The 23,437-nt window shown below is 38.7% G+C and overlaps 10 protein-coding genes and 1 non-coding gene across 11 annotated transcripts; 5 read left to right on the forward strand and 6 right to left on the reverse strand.

The window, feature by feature from the left end:
• Positions 1-372: 372 nt before the first annotated feature.
• On the reverse strand, positions 373-3,223 carry B0P05DRAFT_575484 (uncharacterized protein; the record flags this gene model as incomplete). The annotated part of the gene is made up of 4 exons (XM_051581646.1): positions 373-422; positions 722-2,297; positions 2,321-2,683; positions 2,810-3,223. 4 exons carry the CDS (start codon positions 3,221-3,223, stop codon positions 373-375), a joined length of 2,403 nt encoding a protein of 800 aa, XP_051430141.1.
• Positions 3,224-10,361: 7,138 nt separating this feature from the next.
• On the forward strand, positions 10,362-10,433 carry B0P05DRAFT_t112. The gene has a single exon. It is a non-coding gene; the product is annotated as a tRNA-Asp (tRNA).
• An 842-nt stretch (positions 10,434-11,275) lies between these two features.
• On the forward strand, positions 11,276-11,743 carry B0P05DRAFT_561634 (subtilisin inhibitor). Its single transcript, XM_051580497.1, has one exon. The coding sequence runs from the start codon at positions 11,300-11,302 to the stop codon at positions 11,705-11,707; it is 408 nt and encodes a 135-aa protein (XP_051430142.1). The 5' UTR covers positions 11,276-11,299; the 3' UTR covers positions 11,708-11,743.
• A 1,114-nt stretch (positions 11,744-12,857) lies between these two features.
• B0P05DRAFT_518228 (concanavalin A-like lectin/glucanase domain-containing protein) lies at positions 12,858-14,335 on the forward strand (the record flags this gene model as incomplete). Its single annotated transcript, XM_051575720.1, has 7 exons — positions 12,858-13,049; positions 13,119-13,311; positions 13,361-13,375; positions 13,425-13,569; positions 13,614-13,669; positions 13,728-13,741; positions 13,792-14,335. 7 exons carry the CDS (start codon positions 12,858-12,860, stop codon positions 14,326-14,328), a joined length of 1,152 nt encoding a protein of 383 aa, XP_051430143.1. The 3' UTR covers positions 14,329-14,335.
• B0P05DRAFT_561637 (uncharacterized protein) lies at positions 14,336-15,340 on the reverse strand (the record flags this gene model as incomplete). Its single annotated transcript, XM_051580498.1, has 1 exon — positions 14,336-15,340. A coding segment is annotated over one exon (997 nt), but the record flags the coding sequence as incomplete, so codon positions are not given.
• A 57-nt stretch (positions 15,341-15,397) lies between these two features.
• B0P05DRAFT_591663 (uncharacterized protein) lies at positions 15,398-15,779 on the reverse strand (the record flags this gene model as incomplete). Its single annotated transcript, XM_051582923.1, has 3 exons — positions 15,398-15,550; positions 15,591-15,647; positions 15,693-15,779. The coding sequence occupies 3 exons, from the start codon at positions 15,777-15,779 to the stop codon at positions 15,398-15,400; spliced, it is 297 nt and encodes a 98-aa protein (XP_051430145.1).
• A 513-nt stretch (positions 15,780-16,292) lies between these two features.
• Positions 16,293-17,486, forward strand: B0P05DRAFT_591664 (aminotransferase; the record flags this gene model as incomplete). Its single annotated transcript, XM_051582924.1, has 5 exons — positions 16,293-16,311; positions 16,377-16,475; positions 16,525-16,820; positions 16,875-17,326; positions 17,396-17,486. 5 exons carry the CDS (start codon positions 16,293-16,295, stop codon positions 17,484-17,486), a joined length of 957 nt encoding a protein of 318 aa, XP_051430146.1.
• Positions 17,487-17,849: 363 nt separating this feature from the next.
• B0P05DRAFT_440333 (uncharacterized protein) lies at positions 17,850-18,089 on the reverse strand (the record flags this gene model as incomplete). The annotated part of the gene is made up of 2 exons (XM_051573748.1): positions 17,850-17,991; positions 18,043-18,089. Coding segments are annotated over 2 exons (189 nt in total), but the record flags the coding sequence as incomplete, so codon positions are not given.
• Positions 18,090-18,150: 61 nt separating this feature from the next.
• Positions 18,151-18,706, reverse strand: B0P05DRAFT_561646 (uncharacterized protein). Its single transcript, XM_051580499.1, has 2 exons — positions 18,454-18,706; positions 18,151-18,409 (listed from the first exon to the last, which is right to left on the reverse strand). The coding sequence occupies exons 1-2, from the start codon at positions 18,632-18,634 to the stop codon at positions 18,255-18,257; spliced, it is 336 nt and encodes a 111-aa protein (XP_051430148.1). The 5' UTR covers positions 18,635-18,706; the 3' UTR covers positions 18,151-18,254.
• A 45-nt stretch (positions 18,707-18,751) lies between these two features.
• B0P05DRAFT_479739 (uncharacterized protein) lies at positions 18,752-21,678 on the reverse strand (the record flags this gene model as incomplete). Its single annotated transcript, XM_051575086.1, has 2 exons — positions 18,752-21,189; positions 21,255-21,678. 2 exons carry the CDS (start codon positions 21,676-21,678, stop codon positions 18,752-18,754), a joined length of 2,862 nt encoding a protein of 953 aa, XP_051430149.1.
• A 488-nt stretch (positions 21,679-22,166) lies between these two features.
• Positions 22,167-23,040, forward strand: B0P05DRAFT_561650 (uncharacterized protein). Its single transcript, XM_051580500.1, has 3 exons — positions 22,167-22,320; positions 22,371-22,480; positions 22,530-23,040. Exons 1-3 carry the CDS (start codon positions 22,200-22,202, stop codon positions 22,992-22,994), a joined length of 696 nt encoding a protein of 231 aa, XP_051430150.1. The 5' UTR covers positions 22,167-22,199; the 3' UTR covers positions 22,995-23,040.
• Positions 23,041-23,437: the final 397 nt, after the last annotated feature.

A 23,437-nucleotide genomic window follows, 5' to 3' on the forward strand; every position in this document is an offset into this window, starting at 1 on the left:
CGCCTGTAATAACCAGTAGTGCCTAGAAATGATCGAACTTCATCAACGTTCTTGGGTGTTGAAAATTGCAAAATCTTGTCCATGTTACGAGAGTGAGGATAGATTCCTTCCGCAGATATCTCATGTCCTAAGTACTCTACTTTCGATTTGAGGAAATGACTCTTTGTCAAATTCAATCGAAGATTATTCTCTTGACATTTCTCCAGGACCAACTTGCAATGTTCACGGTGTTCTTCAATGGTTTTTGAGAATATTATCACGTCGTCGATAAATACAAAAACGAAATGACCAATGTAGGGTGAAAGTAGTATTTGCATCATTTTTTGGAATGTACTGCTAGCAGATGTAAGACCAAAGGGCATTACGTTAAACTCATAGCATCCATGCAATGTTACAAAACCAGTATATTCCTTGCATTCTTCCTTCAGAGGAACTTGCCAAAAGCCACTTGCGCAATCGATGACTGAAAAATACTTGTTTCCTCCGAGGTGATCTAACAGATGATCGATAATTGGTAAAGCGTACCCAGATTTGATTGTCATCTTGTTTAGCTTTCTGTAATCAATTACCAATCGCAATTTACCATTGTTCTTTTTTACAAAGAAACACGGACTGCACCACAAGCCTTTGGACGGTCTAATCAAATTCAGATCTACCATCTTCTTAATCTCTTGCTTGAGTGTGTCTTCTTCGTTCCACGTTAAACGGAATGGTTTCGAACGGATAGGAGTGGGGTTTTCCTCATTCAAAGGGATTTCATGTTCGAGAAAGTTCACCAAACCAGGCCCACTCACTTCAACAAAAACGCTTTCATACTGGATCAAAATGTTCTTTATTTCAGGATCAGAGATGTGTTCAAAAGTTAACAATTGTTGGATTTCGACATCTTCATCAATGATGTCTTGTGCATAGCTCTTAACTTCAACCGTGCCATTTACATGATTGACATTCTCCATATCTAAGTTGCCAGAGACAGTAACAGCATAGACCTCAGCTACATCATTGTTTGTTCGTAAGAAGTCACGATCAGAGGTTCCTTGTAATTCAACAATACGACCATCACCAACTGGAATGCAAATAGTATTGTCATGCATCCTGATTGTTACTTTATACTGTTTGAACCAAGTTGTACCAATTATGCAGAAGTCAGAGGTTTTTGCACTGTTTTGTGGTTGTATCCAGAAATGTTCACTTCGGATGTGGCCAGCGACATTGATGGGTACATTTGCGCTTACTCTTGCAGGTACACGATGCTTCTTGTCGTCAAAAGAGACTAAAACCATTTCATCACTATGTGTGGGTTTGATATTCAACCTAGCAGCTAGACCTTCACTTATGACACTAACACCAGCCCCTGTATCAAAGATACATTCAACGAGTTGACCATTGATGAGCACTGGAGCGCGAAGAGGAGCACTTGTTCTGACATGATTTATATTAAAATCATACGGTAAAGTACTGGTTACAGTGCTTTCTATATCAGTGTCATCTTCATCAGAGGTGTCCCAATCAGAACTAAGGTCAGAATCAAAGTCACTGGAATTTGTGTCCCATTCTTTTTCTTTCTTTGATAGGTCTTGGCCCTTTTCGTTATCACTTCCATCTTCACCTAGGGTACTCCAGTTCATTGCACCTTTGGTATTATGGATTTCCATAGGAGTTGTAGCAGTTCCAGGTTCAGATATCAAATTCAAGGCGGATTTCTTCTTTTTGGTGGCTCTCATGCTACGTAATGCAGCTATAACATCACTTTGAGCTTCGCGATCGAGCATCATCCAATCAAGCACAGAAAGTCCAGCATTAGTTTCGCCCAAGGCTGCCAATATTTTTCTTGCAGTCTTTTGCAACTTGACATAACGAGCAGGCTTTCTCTTTCTTTGGATCTTTCCTTTACCTTTGGTTTGAATGGTCTGAGAAGCTTGAACTACTGGTGGTTGTACTTGAGGTACTGGCACAACGGTTTGTTGTCCCTGAAAACCTGGGTTTTGAACATTTTGTGTTGGTCCATTTGGATGAATTGTCTGAGGACCTTGGCTGTAATTAACATTTGCAGGAATCGGAATTGCTTGAGGTAATTTGTGGACAAAAGTAGTATTGGAAGATGAAGCTTGTGTAGGAACAGAATTTGCAATGATTTCGGCTTGGTTCTCTACACCTTCAGGACCAATTCTTCTTTTTTTCTGTGTGGCACTCAATACAGGCATTTGAGGAATGGAGTCAATGTAATGTACGTGGGCAGAGTCAGAGGGATTTATTTGGGAATGCACGTCAGAACCCTCAGTTTTTACTGACGTGCTCTGTCTTTTCCCGATTCTTGGACCTTGCCTTCTTGAGTATCCTTCTTGAATTTAGGGCAATCAGCTTTACGATGACCTTCTTCTTTGCAATAAAAGCACGCCCATGGTTTTTTGCCATTATTGTTATTAGTGAGCTTGTTGTAGTTGTTTGTGCCAGAGATTGCAGAGTTAGTAGCCTTGAGTAAGCTAACTTTCATTTCCCTAAATTCACGAATCAATTCACTCATAGGATCAGAGTAGGTAGATTGATTTGTCATTTGTTCATAATTATCAACTTGAGCATAAGGATTGTAGCTAACTTCACTGGCATTGCTTGACATCTTTTTGGGAATAGCGACGAGCCCCTTGTTCTGGTATTTCTTCAAGAATCTTTCAAACTTGATGGCCTTTTTGATAACTTCTTTTAGACTTGTTTCTTCTTCAATGCCATTTCTTTCGACTTCCAGAGCAATTTCAGGTTTGATCGCCTTAAGAAACGTTCTCTTAATCATAGCTTCATCCTTGACGCCGACCAATTGATAAAGTTCACGCATTCTGATTTCGATGTCTTCAACAGTTTCGTCCGGCTTTTGCTTCATGGAATTGATTTCTTCCCACCAAACTTCCATACGACCACTACAGTATTTGGCCATAAATGAGGTCTTGAATTCATTCCAAGTTAACTTTTCAGGATCAGGGTGAGTAACGTTGAACCAACAACTTGCTTGATCAACCAAATGGTCAACAGCAATGATAAGCATGTTTTCATCATCAAGACGTCCAAAATTCTTGATTCTTTCCATCTTCTTAATCCAAGTCATAGGATTAGTTCGACGGATATCACCTGAGAAATCAGTAGGATTGCTCATAAATTTCATCAAATAGGGTGATACATTTGTGTTGATATCATCTGCACGAGATTTGCCTTTCTCAGTAGTATTTGACATGATGTTGATTGATATGTAGTTTGTTAAAACGTGATGTATATGTTGTATAGAATTGAATAAGCTGTATAATGTTTTTCAGAATACCGAGCAATATGATTTCTTTTCCACTTTAGCCGCACCAAATTTTGTCACGGTATAATGTTGAGTATTCAGTCCTAGTTGAGGGTGTTCTTTATTGTGGTTTTGGTGTTATCAAATCAAACGCGGATCAACAAAAGGGGGCCTATTTACAGAATGTAAACGGTCATGATTTCATTAAAGGATTCTCACTTACAAATCCAGTACAACAAATGATAATAATAATAAAAAATATAGATGACAGATACAAGAATTAAAATATAACTAAAGTATAGACATGTTAACCAATGCTTCAAATTCTTCTCCAGATAACTACCAAGTGTGTTCTACCAAAGAGCAACCAGTTATATGAGACAGTTAAGCCAAATGTTCTCCAACTTCCAAACAATAGTTTCTTTTTAACTTCTTTCCTTCCTTTCAAGTACAGACAGACAGATTCGATCTTCAGACTAAGATATACCAGAATACTTCTTCTTACTTGAGGAAATGTCAAATAGATTTTTTGATAATGATAAGATTCTCTCTCTTTTTCTTTATTTTAAAAATATATCGATATTTATATGTTTTCAATATTTCTTTTTCGTATGATTTTGTCATTTAGAATATCACTCGATAAAAATTGAATTGATCAAAATGATTGATTTGAGAAGATTTGCGATTGTGAGGTGACCTTTTTCGCTTAAATGTAAATATTTGTGAAACTTCTTTGGTGTTCAGGTTGCCTTCCATTTTTAGAAATAGTATGGGTTGCTTCAAGCGATTTTGAGTGATTATATTTTGGCAGTAGAAATTGTTTTCAAACAACGATCCAATCAAAGTAGTTGCAACGTCATCCAAAAATATTTTTGAAATCAAACTTCGACACTCAATTGCCAACTTCACACAAATGTCTCCGCTGGTATAGTATAGTTTAAAGGTTTTTATTAAAAAAAGTGATTTAGGAGTGGCGTCCCTGTAGGGCAAATTACTCATCACAAAAGGTACATTAAAGAAAAAGAAAACAGATAAAATCAAGAATTATGGTGGTCAAAGGGAGGGGCGAGCAGAAAATAGGAGAGAGGAGCAGCAGGAAGTAACAGCGAAGCAGAACAGGCGGTGTTGATGAATCAGATAATTATGACAGATCAAAAGTGATTGCGGCATAATAAATATATAATTTTTGTATTTTTTTTTTTTGTTTTTTTTGTTTTTTTTGTTTTTTTTGTTTTTTTTTGTTTTTTTTTTGTTTTTTTGTTATGCGGTAGCCTACAGATAGTATATAACGCGTACAACAGCACAAAGAGAGAACTAGGCATACTGTACTGTAGCAGCATGATCATTAAGCAGCTGATTAGCCGAGGACACAACAGCAGTAGTGTCAGAAGGTGGCGGCGCCAACCAGTCCAACAAAGCAGAACCAGAGGTGACAAGAGAGTCCCCAACAAAGTCAGCATCAGGGTTACAGATCTGATCAATCTGCAACAGCAGAGACAAAATAGCAGGCCAACGAACAGACCAGTAGGCAGCAGCCCGTCGACGTGCATTGGTACCAGGCGGTGTATCGCGAGGCAGGCGATTTAACCAGTAGTCCAAGGGATTAGGACTATACCTAGTATCAGCAGCAGTAGCAGCAGTAGCAGCAGTAGCAGCAGTAGCACCAGGAGGAGGAGGACGAGGATCACCAGGAAACCGAAGTTTACCAACAGCGTCCAGACAGAGAAGAAGGTGAGCACGACTAGCGTGCGGAGCACCACAGCGACAAGCAACAGGACGAGCAGGCAACCAACCCATACGCCAACGAAGAATTCGACTTCTGTCAAAATTCGTCATTGGCAGATACATGATAGGGTCTAGCATGATCAAAGGTCGGCATGCAGAGAGAAGAACAGGAGCAGAGAGAGGAGGTACAGGAAAGAGGATTCTGTTGAGCATTTCCTGACGAAACCTTTTGATTAATTTAGGCAAATCACTCTTGCTCAAGGCACAATTATCATCATCAACATCACCACCAGCAGAAGCAACACCATCACCACCCACCGTAACAGCCACACCACCAGCACCGAGAGTTACCACACCAGAAGCACCAGAAGCACCAGAAGCACCAGAAGTACCAGAAGTACCAGACGCACCAGAAGCACCAGAAGCAACACCAACACCACCAGCAGACACACCAAAAGAAGAGTCCCAAATTGGATTCTGATCAGCCAATTTGGCCAACCTATGTCGAGATGACACCAAAGAGGGAAGCAGCAGGCGAACAAGAGAGTCATCAGGCACCTGATGGTGCAGACGCCAAAGCATCTTGAACACCAATATGTGCACCCTTTCTGTCATAGACGGCAGGCTACACATATGGCGAAACACCATAGTAGACGAGGTACGATGACCACCAAAAGCAAGACGAAGACATTGATCTTGGGCCTTATCCAGCAACTTGAGGTGCCGTTTTAGAAACCAAGAGATAGCCAGGCCATACTCGAATTTAGGGCGAATAAACGCAGCATAAAGACGAGCAGAGAGCAACCGAGAGAAACCAGCAGAGTGCAAGCCTAGTGACTGCAGACTACGCATACCAGCAAGAGCAGATTGTGTATTACGAGCCAACAGCAAGTCCAAGTCGAGAGATCCTGAGGCATTGAATGGTAAGCCAAGATACGCAAAAGAAGAAGCAGTAGGAATGGCCTGACCATACAAGGAAAGAGGAGAAGAGAGAGGGATATCATCCGTGTTGATAACCACGCATTTCTGCGGATTCCAACGATATCCAAGAGAAAAAGAATGAGCTTCAGCTCTTGCAAGCAAATGAGACATGGCTTCAGGTGAACCTATCACCACAACGTCATCAGCATACAAGAGTGAATTCAACCAAAGACCATTGTAGCGTCGAGGGGGAGAGTCCACCACACGAGCACTAAATGACTCACGCAGTAGAGCAGGCAGCGAGTTAATGTACACAGAGTACAAGAAAGGACTAAGGATTGAACCTTGTAGAACACCAGTACCAGGCCAGAAACCAGAAGAGCAAACACCAGACACCAAGACACAAACAGACACCTCATCAAACAAGTTTTGCAGTATACCTAGCATAGCATCAGAGACATGAGTCTCCAACGCACGCCAGATGATACCACGATCAACCGTATCATACGCCGACTTGATGTCAAGAAAGGCCAAGACAGGAGAAGAACCATAGTCAAGACGATGCTGTTGACAAAGATCGTGCAAGCATAATGCTTGATCAGGAGCACCGCGACCTTCACGAAAACCACCTTGTACAATGTCAAGAGCAGGAGCAGTTTCAACGAGCGTATCATACAAACATCTTTCCAAAAGCTTACGTAGAACAGAGGTAAGACTAATGGGCCGATAGTTTGCAGCATCTAACGCATCACCTTTCTTATAGATTGGCACCACCTGTGCCACACGCCAAGAAGAAGGGGTACAAGACCAGCGCCAACAGAGCTTGAACAACAACAGTAACACTGGAACAAGAGACGAACGAATCGGTATCAGCATCTCAGCACGCAGGTGATCAACACCAGGTGCCTTACGCCTAGCCAAACGCTTGGTCAAGAAGAAGTCCAGACTATCCTCATTGAAAGGACAATCGTCCAGCGAGTGAGGCCCAACAGGAGCAGGAGGGTTTGGTTGCCGATTGGCAGGAAGAGAGTCACCAGCAAAGGTACTTTTCAGGTGACGAGCCATCGCAGTAGCAGCAGCAGTGGAACCATCAGGGTGTGAAAAAGAAGCCGAAGTGGTTCGACTTCTGAGGATTTTCTTGATCGTGCCACTTGTTTCAGACAATGGCTGACTTGTCAATTTTCCACAGAATTGCTTCCATGTTAATCGACGACGTCGACGCATTGCTTTTTGAAAGGCCTCTTTAGACTTGAGGTATTCAGCCCATCGGATGCAGCGTTCAACCGGATCAGGTGCACGTAGCCAGCGGTTATGCATGGACTCACGCAGTTCAAAAGCCACTTGCAATTCATCAGTCCAAACCAGGTATTGCCAGGAGAGCGAGGCTTGCGCTGACCGACTGATTCGGAAAGAGAGGAATGTATTGCATTGGTAAGTGAATCACTGATAGCATCAAGGTCTGGACAAGAGTGGCAGTCAGTGCACTCATCAGTGTCTCTTTTAGTGGAGCAACCTTCTCAGCAAACAAAGTCGAATATGTACAGTCTGGCTCATCTAGTCTGGATAGATTCCAAAGAAGACGAGGATGACTAGTACGAGATGGAGGAGGACAAGGAGCGGAAAAAGAAAGCGAGACAGGATGATGATCAGAGTTGATACTGATATCATGTGGACGGTCAGAAATGGATCACGAAGATCAGCAGCACTTATAAACAAATCAATAATACTGCCTGATACATATGAAATATAAGAGACAGTATTATCATTGGCGGAGAGAGGGGAGCCATCGTCCGTATCAGCATCACTATCAGCATCAACAACAATGTCATTACTATCAATAGTAACAGCATCATCATCAACACCAACAACCCAGGAACACCAGGAACACCAGCAACACCAGCAACACCAGCAACACCAGCAACACCAGCAACACCAGCAACACCAGCAACACCAGCAACACCAGCAACACCAGCAACACCAGCAACACCAGAACACCAGCAACACCAGAACCACCAGAACCACCAGCAGAAAAGATTTGTTGTCGTCTTTGTTTTGTATGTGTAGGTACACCAAAAGCAAAGACAGAATTCCAGCAATGAAGGCCAGAATCGACCATCCATTCATAGAGCATAGTGCCACGAACTGTTGACTTTGTATCGCCAAGTAGTCGGGCATGACGAGCGTTGAATCACCGCAGTAAATTGTATTTGTTTGACCAGGCAAACGGTGTACAGGTAGATCACGCAAGATAGAGAGGGCATAAGAGTCGGAAAGAGAGGCAGAAGGAGGAAGGTATAGACAATGAATGAGAGTAGAAGCGACTTGACATGAAAGAACATAGGGAGAGGAGGATGGCAAATGAGTTACAGGGTAAGGAAAGTCAGGATTAACAAGGAGAGTAATACCCATTTGACCACGACGCATATTAGGAACTGGCAAGCCATAAGTATGATATTGCTGCCATGAAGTAGGGAGACGTAAAGGAGAGAGAAGCCATGTTTCGGTAATAAAAATCAAGGAAGAAGAAGGAAAGGACTGGGTAACTGTATTGATGGTGAAACGATCTAGACAGTTTGCATTCCAGATCGTAATGGTAATTTCGTTAGTACTCATTACTGAGCACTAACTGATTCACCACCATCAGTAGGAGTAGAAACATGGGGAGTTTGAGCTTGAGATTCAGCTTCGCTCATCTCAAGATCTTCTTTTTCCTTTTCACCAGCAACACCACCAGCACCAGCAACACCAGAACCACCAGCAACACCAGAGCCACCAGAACCACCAGCAACACCAGAACCACCAGGAGCACCAGAGAAAGAGACCACAGAGAAAGAACCAGTTTTTCTAAACTCGCGCAGCTGCTCGCCACTGAGCCAGTTACGTGCACAAAAGTCAGCAGCTACTGCATTACATGCAGGCGAGCGAATATACTTCAAAGCACGCAAAAGACGGCCTTGATGAACTTGTTGGGCTTTTTGACCAGCCTCAACAGCAGACAACGTAGCAACACGGGGGTCATTCAGGTGTTTTGCGTCAAGTGGGTCAAAGTCATCAATAGGCTTGACACCAGCTTTAGCAAAAACAGAGCAAAGTTCAGAAACGTAGTCGTTGTGTACCAAAAGTGCAACGACGCGAGCAGCAGGAAAGTGGACATCAAGTACACGCCAGTTATTAACTTTGAGAATAGCTAATTTGGCGCGTAGGTTTCTAAGGCTATCCTTATGACGACTAGGCAAGTACACATACTGATACCCTTGAGTATAATTCTCAGGCAGAGCAGTGAATTGTCTAGAGGCAGCAGCCACTTGACGGGGGAGAGGGGCTTTTGTACGTTTTGCCTTGGCTTTTTTAGCCACCGTAGCAAAAGAGGGGGCAGACTTTGCTTTTTCAGGCTGAGAAAGAGCAAGCACAGGAGGGAGAGAAGCATATTTGGAAGCACTGGTTCCATTTTTCAAAGCAGGGAAGGTAAGTTCGTCATCTAGAAGAGTGGACGAACTAACTTCAGCAATATCATCAGCCCATTCCATAGCACCGTCATCACCAGTACCAGAAGAGACACCACCAGAAGAAACACCACCAACAGAGACACCACCAGAAGAAACACCACCAGAAGAAACACCACCAACAGAGACACCACCAGAGCGAAGAGAGACCAACTCCTGTTGAAGCTGAGCTACCAAGTCTTGTGAGGTGTGCAAGGCCTCTTTGGTAGCTGTCAACTCACTTTGTAAGCGAGCATTCTCAGCAGCTAGTCGCTCCACTTCTTCAAGACGACCGTCATGAACACTGAGCTTTTCCTCACACAACCGAAGTTGCGATTGGAAATTCAATGCCCAATCAGGCAGACTCATTCCAGCAGGAGGAAGCAAAGGCAAAGTAGCAACAGTAGATGGAATGGCTGGAGCAAATTCCTCTACTGAAGGAGCAGAACCGAGGGCTTGGAACCAGTAGCGACCAATTCAGAGGCAGAAGCAACAGGCAATCGGGAAGGAGCCGGAGATCTCTTCCGAGATCTAGTAGATCTGATTCCAGAAGCTTGGGATCCACTTGGTAAGGTACAAAAGTAGCAGTAGTTACTACTTTGGGAACAATAGCACTTTTTTTAGACATTGTACCTAATGAGGAAGTAGGGGAAGGCACAAAAGGTCGTTTAGTAAAAGATGTAACCGAATGGACCGATTCAGAAGGTAGTAAATTAGATGCAGTGGAACTTGTAACGGTAACCGTAGGACTTGAACTTAAATCTGCAATTAATGCAGTGTAACCAGAGGCGGGAGATTGTTCTTTGGAGTCAGACAAGACGGGAAAACGGGAAGAAGGTAAAATGGATGGTTTGCTACTAATTTTGGAGGAAAAGAACGTGCAAACGAGGGAAAAAGTTTCTGCGCAAAAAGTATAAAAGAAACGTCGAAATAACGCGCGTTTGATCGACAAATGTCTCTCTTCGGTAGTATAGTGGTGAGTATCCCCGCCTGTCACGCGGGAGACCGGGGTTCAATTCCCCGCCGGAGAGTTTCTTTTTTCATCATCCTTTGCTTTTTTTTCCCTATAAGCAGAGATATTGTTTTGTAATTTGAGGGCAAAGGGTAAGTAAGGATGTTAAAACCTACTAAGTAGTGGCTGAAAAATGCTTATTATGATGACTATAAGAATTTGTATTTATAACTATCAGTATATCCGTTTTGATAAATATGGTTTCATTTCTTATTCTATTAAACAAATGCAGTTATGTTATTGTTTGATTAAAGGGTTGTGCTAATGCTTAAAGCAATCTTCACATGATATCCTTTATTTCCTTTTTTTGACTTGAACATTTTTTTTTTATATACCAAATGAAATGATAAGGTAAACTATTCAAATGATTAGGCATTGAGACTTTTGTCTTAGCTTTTAGGTTGTGAATAGCAAAATTTTTGATAAAGTTAAAATACATATGTTTAATCGTAGCTTAATGCATCCTATTTAAAGACTTTTTACTTAAACAATCACAGATTATGATTAGAGCCAAGCCTATAGAAAGAAATGTTAAAGTTACCGACAAGCTGTTGTTAAGATCAAACATCTCTTTAACTTTCTATTTCAATTTGTGCGTATGGATAAAAAGAGAAAAAAATAGGTTCCATAAATAGGTACCCTTCTGCTACTTAAAACCTCTGTGATTTGTCAGTTTGAAAGCTTTTCATTAAAAAACATATACATTTTGAGGAGTGGTACGCATGCAAACAAAATAAAGATACATTTCTCTTTGTAGGCAAAACATAAATATATTAAGGCGTATCCTCAAGAAAAGAATGCAAAATAAAACAGGACTATAAATATCACAGTGTAGTCCTTGATAGATTTCAATGTCTTCTTTTTTTTTTTGATTTATATCAAAGAATGGTCTCATTAACTACTCTTTACTCTCTTGCAGCAGCTTGTCTGATTCCATTTGTTATGGCACAAGACAAGCCTACTATCCCCTCAACTATAATTGCTATCAATGTTGGAGAAAAAGACACTAGCCAACTCTTTAGACTGGAATGTAACCCTACTGGTGGAGACCACCCTATACCCGAAGCTGCTTGTACCTTTTTAGACTCCATTGAGGGTAACTTCGATCAAGCCAAGAGCTCTGGTGGTGTTTGTACCTTTGAGTACGACCCAGTTACTGTAACTCTCTTCGGTCTCTACGAAGGAAAAGCCGTTTACTTTGACAACGCTTATCCTAATGATTGTGAGGCTCGCAATGTCCTTGGTGATTTATATCCCATTGTTGAAGAGGGGGAGCAACAACAACAGCAATAGTAATAGTAATAGTAATAAATATTTATCTACATAATAGTCTCCCTTTTTTTTGCATATCGAAAGATACTATGTTCATGTCAAATTCATTTCAAGGTTTTAATTACTTGAAGAAGAACTTTAACTGTACATATAATCGATTGATACCTTCTGACGATCAAATTTAAAACGAGTATTTCTAAAGAATGTAGTTTTCCATATACAAAAGAAACTTGTAAAGGTTTAATGCAAAAAAGCAAAAACTACTCTTCTTTCCTTTTTAGCTATGCAATGTATTTTTTTTTTTTTTGGGATTGGCTAAAATGATCAAAGAGCTTATTGTTATAGAGTCAGAAATGTTTGGTAATTTTGGATGATTCTTTTGAATAAATAAATAAATAGAGTTATATACTTTCTACCCTTAAGTAAGCTCTTGAAGCATGACAGGTTATCACTATAAACCCTGTAGAATAAAACTTTAGGCTACTTATCAAAACAAAAAAATAATAAAAAAAAAAAAACGAATATATGGTATGGCCATCTTTTGCTTCAATCACAGCTTTCCAATGCCTCGACCTAGCATCTATGTGATGCCTTTTGCTGATTTATTTCTCTTTTTTCTCACTTCTATTCTCTGCTCTTTCTCATTGCCTGATGTAAGCATCAACATAACTATCTTATATGTTGTTTACTTGTTATTTTCTTTGCTTATTTTTCTTCAAATAAAGTGTATATGCGACGTTAATTAAGTACTTTTATTCATTATGTCAATAATTTATGCAAGATATCAATGATCTTTACACTCTTGAATACTAATACCACAAAAACCATATTTCTACCTAATTCAGCTTTTTTCTTTTACCATCTCTTTACTTCTCTCCTATTCTTTCTGCATTGATAAAAAAAAGAGAAAGTATCTACATTCTTCATTCTTAGAAATAAATAAAACTAGTTCTATCATAAAATAGCAGGCTATATAAAGAAAAAAAAAGCTTCGAACAGACAACCATTCAATTCACTTTTTGTTTATGTTCAATTTTGATTTCTCGATCCAACAAGGGGAATGTCCTTTTCTTTTTCGGAAACTATTTTATCAAGGAATGAAAACAAAAAAAAAAAAACTTTGTTTATATAAGCAAATGTCATATTCTTTTCTTTTCCTCTCTTTACTATCATGTTGCTTTCTATTGCATGTTTAATTGTCTTGCCTACTGCTGTGTTTGGATTTGAATACCGACAACCAGATAAAATCAAGGCATCTTCGCTAGGTCCTGAGAATGGATTTAGTGCTCAACAATCGAGCGAATCAAACTATTGTTTAGCATTTGAAGACCAGTTTAATACATTTGATCTTAAAACGTGGCAAGTAAAGTATAGATAAAAACATATAGCAGTAACAGAAAAAAAAAATAACTCATCTGAATATGTATATTAGCATGAAATCACACTTAGTGGTGGTGGCAATTGGGAGTTTCAGCATTATACCAATAATAGATCCAACAGTTTTGTTGAAGACGGTATTTTGTATTTGAAGCCTACTTTAACTTCTGGTACTATTGGTGAAGATGCTGTAAAGAATGGAGGAAGAATTAGTTTATATTCAGGCCAACCAGCAGCAGATTGTACAGGTACATATGCAAACAAATATGTATTTCATCAATTAAACTTTAAATCTAGATAACTCAAATTATGGTACATTAAATATAGAGTCAAGGCGGTATTCTTAAATATATATATATAGGATGTGATAGATCTTCAGGGGCTGCTGCCAACGGCAATTATCTCAATCCTATTCAATCCGCTAGAATTAGAACAATCAATTCAGTTACACTTCGCTATGGTAAAGTTGAAGTGAGAGCTCGTTTACCTAAAGGCGATTGGTTATGGTATGTATTTTTTTTCTTTATGAGAGACTAATCAAGATTCTTAGGCCTGCTATTTGGATGTTACCCAAATATGATTCTTATGGTGCATGGCCAGCAAGTGGTAAAGTAATTCAAACAAGGAGATGTACTAATTTTTCTTTCTTTCTTTCTCTTTATAGGTGAGATTGACATTGTAAGTAACTCTAATCAAGTTGTTCTTAAGAAAATAACGACTGTTTATAGATGGAATCTCGAGGAAATGAAGATTATCCTTTTGGAAATACATCGATTGTGTCTTCAACACTTCACTGGGGACCTAATTTCTATTTGAACAAATATCTCTTGACAACAGATCAGCTCAAGTCATCCTTACCTCATACTTGGGCTGATGGTTTCCATACCTATGGTCTAGAATGGTCAGAAGAAGGTATTCGTACTTATGTGGATGGCAATACGCTTCTTCAAGTTGACTTTGATAAAACTGCTTGGGAGCGAGGCCAGTTTTCTTCGCCTACCATGAATCCATGGAAATCAGGTGATATTTCTGCGCCTTTTGATCAAGAGTTTTATTTGATCTTAAATTTAGCTGTGGGAGGTGTAAATGGATACTGGCCAGACGACGCAAGTAAGCCATGGAAGAACGATGATTCACATGCCGTCAACCAATTCTACGATGCCAAGAATAACTGGCTACCAACATGGGGCAAAGGCAACAGACGAGCATTAGCTATTGACTGGGTCAAGATGTGGTCTAAAGACTGCTCAAACAAAAAGAAATAAACATTGTGTTTTTATTTATCCGTGACTTAAGGGCAATACGACCATTTCCAGTAATTCATTGATCCATCTTTCTCGAATACCAGCCCACTCTTGATCCATCACTAACGTATGTCTTTCTAAATTGATGATAGCACCTGCTAAATGTCTTTCTGATCTTGAACTGGCTACTAATGTTAACCATGTTTCCCGTTCTTGAATCCAAGATTCAGTCACTGCAGTCCACAAAAGTGCCATTTCGAGCTGGACTAATTGATAAGCAGTCTGCTCAATACTACTCGGTTCTCGAGAAATCCATTCTTGTCTTTTAGCCATCCATTTAGGTGATTTATGTCTGTTTGAGATATGTGATTCATATAAGCGTAACTTATCATTCAGCGATTTAATGGTACTCAAGACAGATGTCTCATAAGAGGGCGGCGCTTCATGTTGCTGCTGCTGCTGTTGCTGTGATGAAGATGGTATAGAAAAAGCAGGAGGAGGACTGCTTGAATGGCTGCTGTTATCATCATCATCGTCGTTGTCGTCTGAACCCAAATTCTCTGCTGTATTGTCTTCATGATGATTATGCAAAGGTATTGCTCCTATATGGCTGCTTTCTTCTAAGCTTTCCGAGGTATTATGTGTCCTTTCACTACTTGATTCATCAAGCGTGTCACTATGTCGAACAGAAAGTATTCTGTCTAGTTTCTCGGACAACTGATCTAGCTTGATCTGGATCTCGACTACGGTTGACTGTATAGCAGAATGACTCGTATCTTGAGGAACATGTATTTGCCAAAGAGTAGAATGATTCAGGTCTGTATCTGATATCAGTACTCTTTTTGGCAAGACTTCTCTATGATTAAAAGAGTCTAGTTTAAAAGGAACAAGTTTTGAATTTGTTAGAAACGCGGTGGCATTTGGTAATATAGACTGAGCATCACTGAGCAACACTACTCTTTCTCCATCAATCATTCTAATAGGTATTTGATAAATAGTGTCATTATGTTCTACTAGTTTGTATTGATCCATTATAAATAAAGAAGAAAAAAAAAAGAAAAAAAAAGAGAGTGGGAAATACTTTTTATTATTATTTGAAAAACCAATAGTAAAAGAAAAACACAATAAACACAATAAACAGAGTCAAACAACACCACATTGTGCCTGACTCTTTAGAAGCCATTATCTTAAAGTTATTCATTGTTTTGCCCAGTATTGAACCAGTATTTGAGAATTGATCATTCTGTCATATTAACAAAATAGTTTGATAAAATAAAACTTACCATTTGATCAATTAATGAATTACCAGACCTAATCTCTTCTCCAATTTTACCCGTAATCTAAACCATGTTAGTTTACTTTTTTTTTCTCTTATTATACTTTACGTTTTTCAATATATTGACTTTGGCTGATAGTCCAGAAATCTCGTCATCGTTTTGGCTTTCCAAATAGTCCAAGTCTTTGTCGTTCATGTTGATTTTAACTGACTTCTGTGATCCGTTTATTTCATCTTGGTATGATGATGAAGGTATACGTCCATCTTGTGCTCCAGCGAAAAGGGAGCTTCTATTATGTAAGTTTTGATAGCTTCTGTTGGTCTGGTTAAAATGTGATGTTGTAAGTATGTTTTCGTATGCACCTTACACTGCTTCTATTTCCAAATTGTCTAGACATTAAAAAAATTATAAAGAGAAAAAGAAAGAAACAAAATTGGCGTCAATTAGAAACTATTTAGGAAGAATAAAAAATACATGTATAACGAAGCATTGAGATCTTCTTTCTCTATGCGGTTATCCTATTGAACATAGTAAAATACTGCCTTATATATATATACTTTGCTCACAATGGGCCAATCAATTCCTTGCAGCACAAGTACCGATAATGCAGCGTGACTCATCCTTGTCTTTTTCATGCTAGTTTCACTTTTCTTACTACGCCGTTCTTTTCATCGTCCTTTGATAAACACTTGTTGTAAATTCTCAAGCATGTCAAAATATACTTCGCGTAAGGAACACATGTAGCTCTAATAACGCGTATTGACATCCTTTTTTTTTCTCAAGTGATTATAGAACAAGTGAACCCGACTGAACCTGACATGGCCAATGTCAAATATGATATTCAACCTTCAAACAAAACATTTAATGATTTTATTTTATCTTATCCTAGTGGTAAAGTACACTTGAACATAGATGTGAATGATTAAGTATAAGCTCTTAGGTGCCTATACAGGTATGCGTACAGTCAATAGAGATGCTATTGTAGAGCTCAAGACACATATGCAACGCATGACAAATTCTATATCGCATATCCAATTCAAGGGAGATACAGTTCAGGCAACAGAGAAAGCAGAAAGGGAACTAGCACCCTTTAAAGATTCTGTCGAATTTGAACACAAATTAATGCCTCTTTTGAAAAATGGATTGGAAGCTTATTACGAGCATATAGATGAAACTACACATACAGAACACCCTTATGAAGCCAAAGTATCTATTGTACTGACTTATTCTTTTAAGGTAAATTTTAGCTATCATAAAGGGGGAGAGGAATATTCACTGATTCTATATTAGAAACAACAACCTTGCTTTGCTGCTCATTTTGCACATTTAAAATCATTCCCCTCTCATACTCGCGTCAAAGTAGAGATTGAAAGGAAAGCCAGGAAATCACCTGAAGTTAAGGATTCGCAATGGGTGCGTGAACGACAGGACCTGGAGAAAAATAAACCAAGAGATGTAAATGAAGTGATTTTGATGGATGATGCAGATCAACTCTATGAAGGCATGGCTTCAAACTTTTTGGCAGTAAAAGACGGGACTGTGTATTGTGCTTCTTTAGATCATATTTTGCTAGGATCTATTTTAAAAATAGTGATTGAACTATGTAAGAAACACAATATACCCTTTCAATGGGAATTCCCAACATTGCAAGATGCTAAACAAGGGAAATGGGAAGGGTGCTTTGTTACTAGTACTTCGAGATTATTGTTACCAATAGAAACAATTTATGTAAATCATGAAAGGTAGTTATATATATATATATATATACACATATCAAAAGAAAAAAGGACTAATATGGCTATCTATGATAGTATTGAATTTCCAAAGACATCTCCTATCATTGAGTTCTTAAGGGAACATGTAGCAAAAGAGATTTCTAATACAGCATGCAAAGTATTATAATAATAAAATAATGGTATCAACAACAGTATGTTATAAATCATGGAATAGTTTATATATATATAAAAAACAGTAGATAAATAATTAAAAAAGAGGTCTTTTGTTAGTATGATAAATTTGCTGTTCTGACGGATCATACGAAGATAAGCCCATCATGGAATCCCAAACATTGCTTGAAATATAACTACAAGCAGCAACCTTATCTCCTCCACAAAGGACACTGTCTTGAGTAGTGTCATGTGTTTGTTTACGGCGAGATGTAGTATTGTAATCGCTATAATGGATAGATGATTGTTCGGTAGGTTGTTGTTGACTAGCTATGCTGGTATCATCATTGCTACTTTGACTTTTATTCTCATCTACTTGGTGAATAAAAGTACACCGAATTCCATAAGAGCAAGTACCATTTTCATGATAAGCACGGCAAATCTTTGTCTTGTATTGATTTGAGCGTAATATTGGACGTAATTCTTCTGTACCATGGGCATAACGACATCTTTTTCCATATCTAACAATTTCTTTATTTGCATGAATTTATATATATATATATTTTATTTACCTGCAGAAACCCTTTTCATCCCAATTTCTACAATGTTCAGTTTTATACAAGACGATGTCTTTATAAGTGATTTCAGAAGGCATATGAAAAGAAGAAAGAAAGAAGAAGAAGAGAAAAAGATACAACTTTGTTTAAATAAATAAGTAATTGATTTATCAATCATATCATGATGATTAGCTGTATACAGAATGTTTCGTTCTATTTTATTATTGCTATAGTACTTGATCGCAGGATTCGTCCCCTCTTATACATATATACCAGTCTCCAATAAAGCATTTTTTGTCTGTTTGAATGCGACAAGGGCAATCCAAAGGTTTCTCGACACATACATTTGTTTCTTCACAAATGTAATGCTCACAAGGTATATCTATAATCATCAACACTTGAACTAATAGACAAATTATGGCTTACTAGAACGGCGTGACTGACTATGTACAATAGGTGTACCGAAAGGCACAGTGGTAGCCTGTCCTTGTTGTGAGTCTTTATCATTATCTCCAAATAACATAGATTTCAAGTTAAAAGCTTGAGCTACTTCAAAAAAATAAAAAAAGCAAGAAACAATACACACTAGCACTACAATACGCGTCATTTTTCTAAACAATAGTAAGTTGAGATCTAGAATAGATGAGAGGATAGTGTACAAGTGAAAAGACAAAAAAAAAAAAAAAACTCAACAAGCCAATCCATTTATTTTCTGCATATGAAATTATTTTCTACTATTCTTCTTCTTTTTCTTCTTGTTCTTTGAATTACGGCGGGTTTTGCTGTTGTTCTTAATTTGATCGACAGGTGTCATGGATATCTCTTTCTTAGCTTCAGAATCACTGTTGTTTGCACTGCTATTGGCTGTAGAAGTATGAGGACTATTGTTACTACTAGCTAATTCATGCTCCAATTCTTGCTTGGTATCTGTGCTAATTCCTTGAGCTTCTTCTTGCTCTTGAATCTCTTCGGTTTCAACTTGTTCTTGAATAGATTCTTCAACAGCCTCTTTTGCTTGTTGCTGAATCTGTTGAGCTTCTCGAACGATTTCTTCTTCTTTTTGTGCCTTCTTTTTCTGATCATTTTCTCCAATAAAAGACTCTGGTTCTTCAACAACTTCTAAAGGTTTAGGAGTAGCAGTTTCACTCGCAGTTTGGCTAGTATCATGGTGGTCGTCTAGTTGCTTTTGCCACATCTCATAATAAGCACCTTGGTTTTCTCCTGCTAAAGCACCCTGAATCAATTGATCATGACTTCCAGACTCAACAACCTGACCGTCTTTAATGACCAAGATCAAATCAGCACTAACAATGGTAGAAAGTCTATGAGCAATGATAAGCGTAGTGCGATCTTTAGTCATGGCAGATAAAGCGCCTTGAATATGTCGTTCTGTCGTGGTATCAAGAGCACTTGTGGCTTCATCAAGCAAGATAATAGCTGGGTCCTTCAAGAGCGTTCTAGCAATAGCCACACGTTGCTTCTCGCCTCCACTTAGACGAAGACCGCGTTCTCCTACTTTAGTATCATAACCATCAGGAAAACTAAGAATCTTGTCATGGATCTGAGCAGCCTTAGCAGCACGATAGACATCTTCGTCTGAGGCATTGACATCACCGTATCGAATATTGTACATGACGGTATCGTTAAACAAGACAGTATCTTGAGGAACAACACCAATGTTCTTACGCAAAGAGGCTTGTTTGACACCAGCAATATCTTGACTATCAATATAGATATGACCTGCATTGGGATCATAGAATCTAAACAAGAGACGCAAGATGGTAGATTTGCCACCACCTGAAGGACCAACTAAGGCAACAGTAGCTCCTCTGGGGATAGAAAACGAAATATTGTTCAAAGCTGTCTGACGGTGATCATAAGAAAATGAGACTTTGTCGAATTTGACATGACCCTCCGTCACTTGTAATTCAGTTGCATCTTCAGCGTCCTTGACCGTCTGTTCAACTTCAAATAAGTCAAACATCTTTTCCATGTCCACAAAGTTTTGTTGGATCATACGATAATAAGTACCAAAGAAATGTAAAGGAATATAGAGCTGCATCATGTACACATTGAAGGAAACAAAATCACCCGGTGTTAATTTGCCTTTGGAGACCTGGAAGGCAAATAACAAAGAGCCTGCTAATAAGCCGCCTGTGATCACAGCATTTTGTGCCAAGTTGAGCACATTGAGTGAGACTGAGTTGATGTAATCAGCTTTTTGGTAGTCTACAATCGCATGATTGTAGCGGTTGACTTCGAACTGTTCAGCATTGTAGTACTTGACTGTCTCGAAATTCAACAGAGAATCAACGGCTTTTGAACGAGCATAGTTGTCGAGTTCGTTCATCTTGCGTCTAAATCCAGTTCTCCATTCCGTCAATGTGATTGTCACATAGAGATACAAGGCCATAGTCACAAAAACAATCAAACCAAAAGGCAATGAAAACTTGACAGAGAACACAACGACGGCGACCAGAATATTAGCAAGGGCAGGGAAGATCTGGAACACAATCTGTGACAACAATTGGACAACACTATTGGTACCTCGGTCGACTGTACGAAGCACTTCGCCTGTCTTACGGTTGATGTGGTAATGTAGAGATAAATTATGCAAGTGGGCGAATAGCTTGACAGAAATTTCACGCGTTGTGTATTGGCCCACTGGGATCCAGAGATAGTTTTGTAATGCTTGAATGAGACCAGAACTGCCTTGCAAGAACTTAAATCCAACATAGGCCAAGACGGCAGCCCAAGCAAACGATTTAGGATCATTGTTCAATCTGTCAACAACATAACCGATTTGCAAAGGTGTCAAGACATTGATAGCAAGACCCAAACACATCAGTAAGAAGCAGAGAATGACCAGTTGTTGTAACTTAAAGTTATGATGAGGCCAAATGTAAGGGAACACTTTGATAAACTTGGACCAAAAGTCATGGAAACTGCTTTTTTCTTTTGCTGTGGTAACCACAACCTCTGAGACAGTTGCTCCATAAGTAGGATGAGAGTCCAATAAAGGAGACGTTTCATCATGACGAATAGAGTTGTTGCTGTAGATCATGTGAATAAATGACAGGCATAAAATGATGGCTACTATTATATAGCGAACAAGGAAAGCTGCCAACAGCAATTTATCGTAGATAGTAAGCACAACGCCTTCTAGACAATCCAAAAAAAAAGAAAAGTTAACGGACCAAGTCTTTTTTTATGCATGTATATATTACCTGGCTTTATTTCCATATACCATAGCCAGCCTACAGATGTTTCAGCAAGAAAAGCCAAAGCAAAGAAAGTGTATTGCAGCCAATACCATCTTGAAAATTTATGAGATTCATCCATAAGACAAACCAAACTGACTACCCAAGCCAGCCAAGATAAAACAATGTAATAAGCAAGCATCATCGAGGGTTGTCCATTTTCCTCTAATAATACACGGGCCACTAGCACTGCAACATCCAACAAGAAGAAAAATGGGACAAAGGAAGCCAATACAATAATGGATTTTGAAAATGCCGAAAGCCTTCTATTAGGTGTGGCGGAAATATCTTGCCAGTTTACATCTTTGGTTTTTCGGTTACGAATGAACCCTACTAGTGTGACAAACAAAAACAAGAGTGTAGGAGCTATGAATAAAGGTGTCGAGAACATAAATGCCTCGCCAGAGTCAATCGGGTAAGTTCCCTCTCTCGATAATAGTACTTGTTTCAGCATAATACAAATGCGTGTTCTTCTCCTAAAGTATCAAGAAAAGCTTTATTATGCCACTGAGTAAAATTATTTTCGAGAAAAAAAAAGAAACTAGAAACAGTGGCTACTTTTTTGCATTTGTTAGCAGTCAAGAAAACTACTCACCCCCCATTAATGAGCCCCCACATGCTACATTTGGATAAGATGAAACGGGTAACACTCCGTTCCAAGGTATACTTTATTTTATGACTGAAAAGAGATTGAACCAAATTTGCATGAAAAAAGTCAGTGTTTATATGTATATGCATAAATTTCACAGTACATACACATCGGATGCAAGTCTAAAGCCACGATTCTTTCTATTCCTACACACAAGAAAAGCATTCTGCGCGTAGTCAACTGAGAATGAATCTTCACAGTTAAAAAACCCCCAGACATTGAAATATCTAATTGAATTTATACTCTTTTTCTTAGATTACATTATGGGTGCACAAACGTCAAAAGTTGCCAGAAAATTACCAACTAAAGCGCGTCCGGAAACATTCCAAAACATTCCAAAAGAGTCTCCTTCTACATTAGGTTCTACAATTAACGCTGCTTCAGGTAAAATACGCACCACGATCTCGGGAATAAGGTCTTATACGTATCTATAGAAATTAAAGACGAGTTTATTGAACAAGACAGCCGCGATCCACAGCTACTTGAGAATTTGAGAAACTTGGGTCCTGTCAAAGTCCCACCTACGGTGACAAAAATGAGAGCTGTAAGTTTTATTTTTTTTAAACAGTATGTACTGATACATTCATGTATAGTCAGATACAATGTTAGGTATCATGAGACAAAGACAAGAAGCAGAAGAAAGAGAAGTCCAAGGCTTACGAGCCACAGAAGAAGCCATTTCAATTGATTCATTATTTGCGCTTTTGGAACAACGCAAAAGATTAGCACCAGGTGATATCGACAAGCCTGAGATAAGACAGACCATCATGGAAAAATACAAAGTGGATGCCAACACTCTAACAACTATACTCAAGTATTACAACACAATGGCTATTATGCCGCCTGCTCTCGATGATAAAGAAGAGAGACGTATGGGAATATGGGTCAAAGACAAAGTTGAGTGGGAATCCAATGTCAAAAAGATGGAGGAGCGCAATGCTGTTATTAAGAAGGCAAAAGAAGAAGCTCTCAAGGACAATAAGCGCGCATCCAACGGTAACAAGCAAGATTCCAAAGAGGATCAAGCCTTGAAAGACTTGTTTGATGAAAGCTATTAAATATGTACAAAATTTAATAAAAACAATCTTAATTTCTGCAACAGTACATGCTATCTATTTTCCTTGCATAATTAAATGGGCCATATTCACATCTACAGCTATCAATATTATAATTTTAGATCAATATAAACTTTGCCATCACAGAAATATATGTTTTGGTGTAATTATAATATTTAGTTATACATTCTTGCAGCAAATAATACGAATCTTACAATAGCTCTTTGTCATTTTGATGGCCCTAATTATTGAATAATAATTCAAAGTTCCTATTTTGTCTTCAAGAGTTTCTTAATTTGTTAAAAATCTTCAAAAGAGTCCAAATCTATTTTCGATCATGGTAATACAACTCATGACATTCACCGCAGCAAAGAGTGGGAAATATTTGGTGGTGGCAAGAAAAAAAATCCTGAACCGGCTATATTACATAATAAATAATGCAATGC

This window comes from Gilbertella persicaria (assembly GCF_025201335.1).
Source record: "Gilbertella persicaria strain CBS 190.32 chromosome Unknown B0P05scaffold_62, whole genome shotgun sequence".
In the NCBI taxonomy this organism is placed as follows: Eukaryota; Fungi; Mucoromycota; class Mucoromycetes; order Mucorales; family Choanephoraceae; genus Gilbertella; species Gilbertella persicaria.

Coding starts and splice junctions, on each gene's coding strand:
- B0P05DRAFT_561634 (XM_051580497.1), top strand. CDS start 11,300: ATGGTCTCATTAACTACTCTTTACTCTCTTGCAGCAGCTTGTCTGATT.
- B0P05DRAFT_561646 (XM_051580499.1), bottom strand. CDS start 18,634: ATGACGCGTATTGTAGTGCTAGTGTGTATTGTTTCTTGCTTTTTTTAT. Junction 18,410..18,453: donor TAGTCAGTCACGCCGTTCTA/GTAAGCCATAAT, acceptor TGATGATTATAG/ATATACCTTGTGAGCATTAC.
- B0P05DRAFT_561650 (XM_051580500.1), top strand. CDS start 22,200: ATGGGTGCACAAACGTCAAAAGTTGCCAGAAAATTACCAACTAAAGCG. Junction 22,321..22,370: donor TACAATTAACGCTGCTTCAG/GTAAAATACGCA, acceptor ACGTATCTATAG/AAATTAAAGACGAGTTTATT. Junction 22,481..22,529: donor CGGTGACAAAAATGAGAGCT/GTAAGTTTTATT, acceptor ATTCATGTATAG/TCAGATACAATGTTAGGTAT.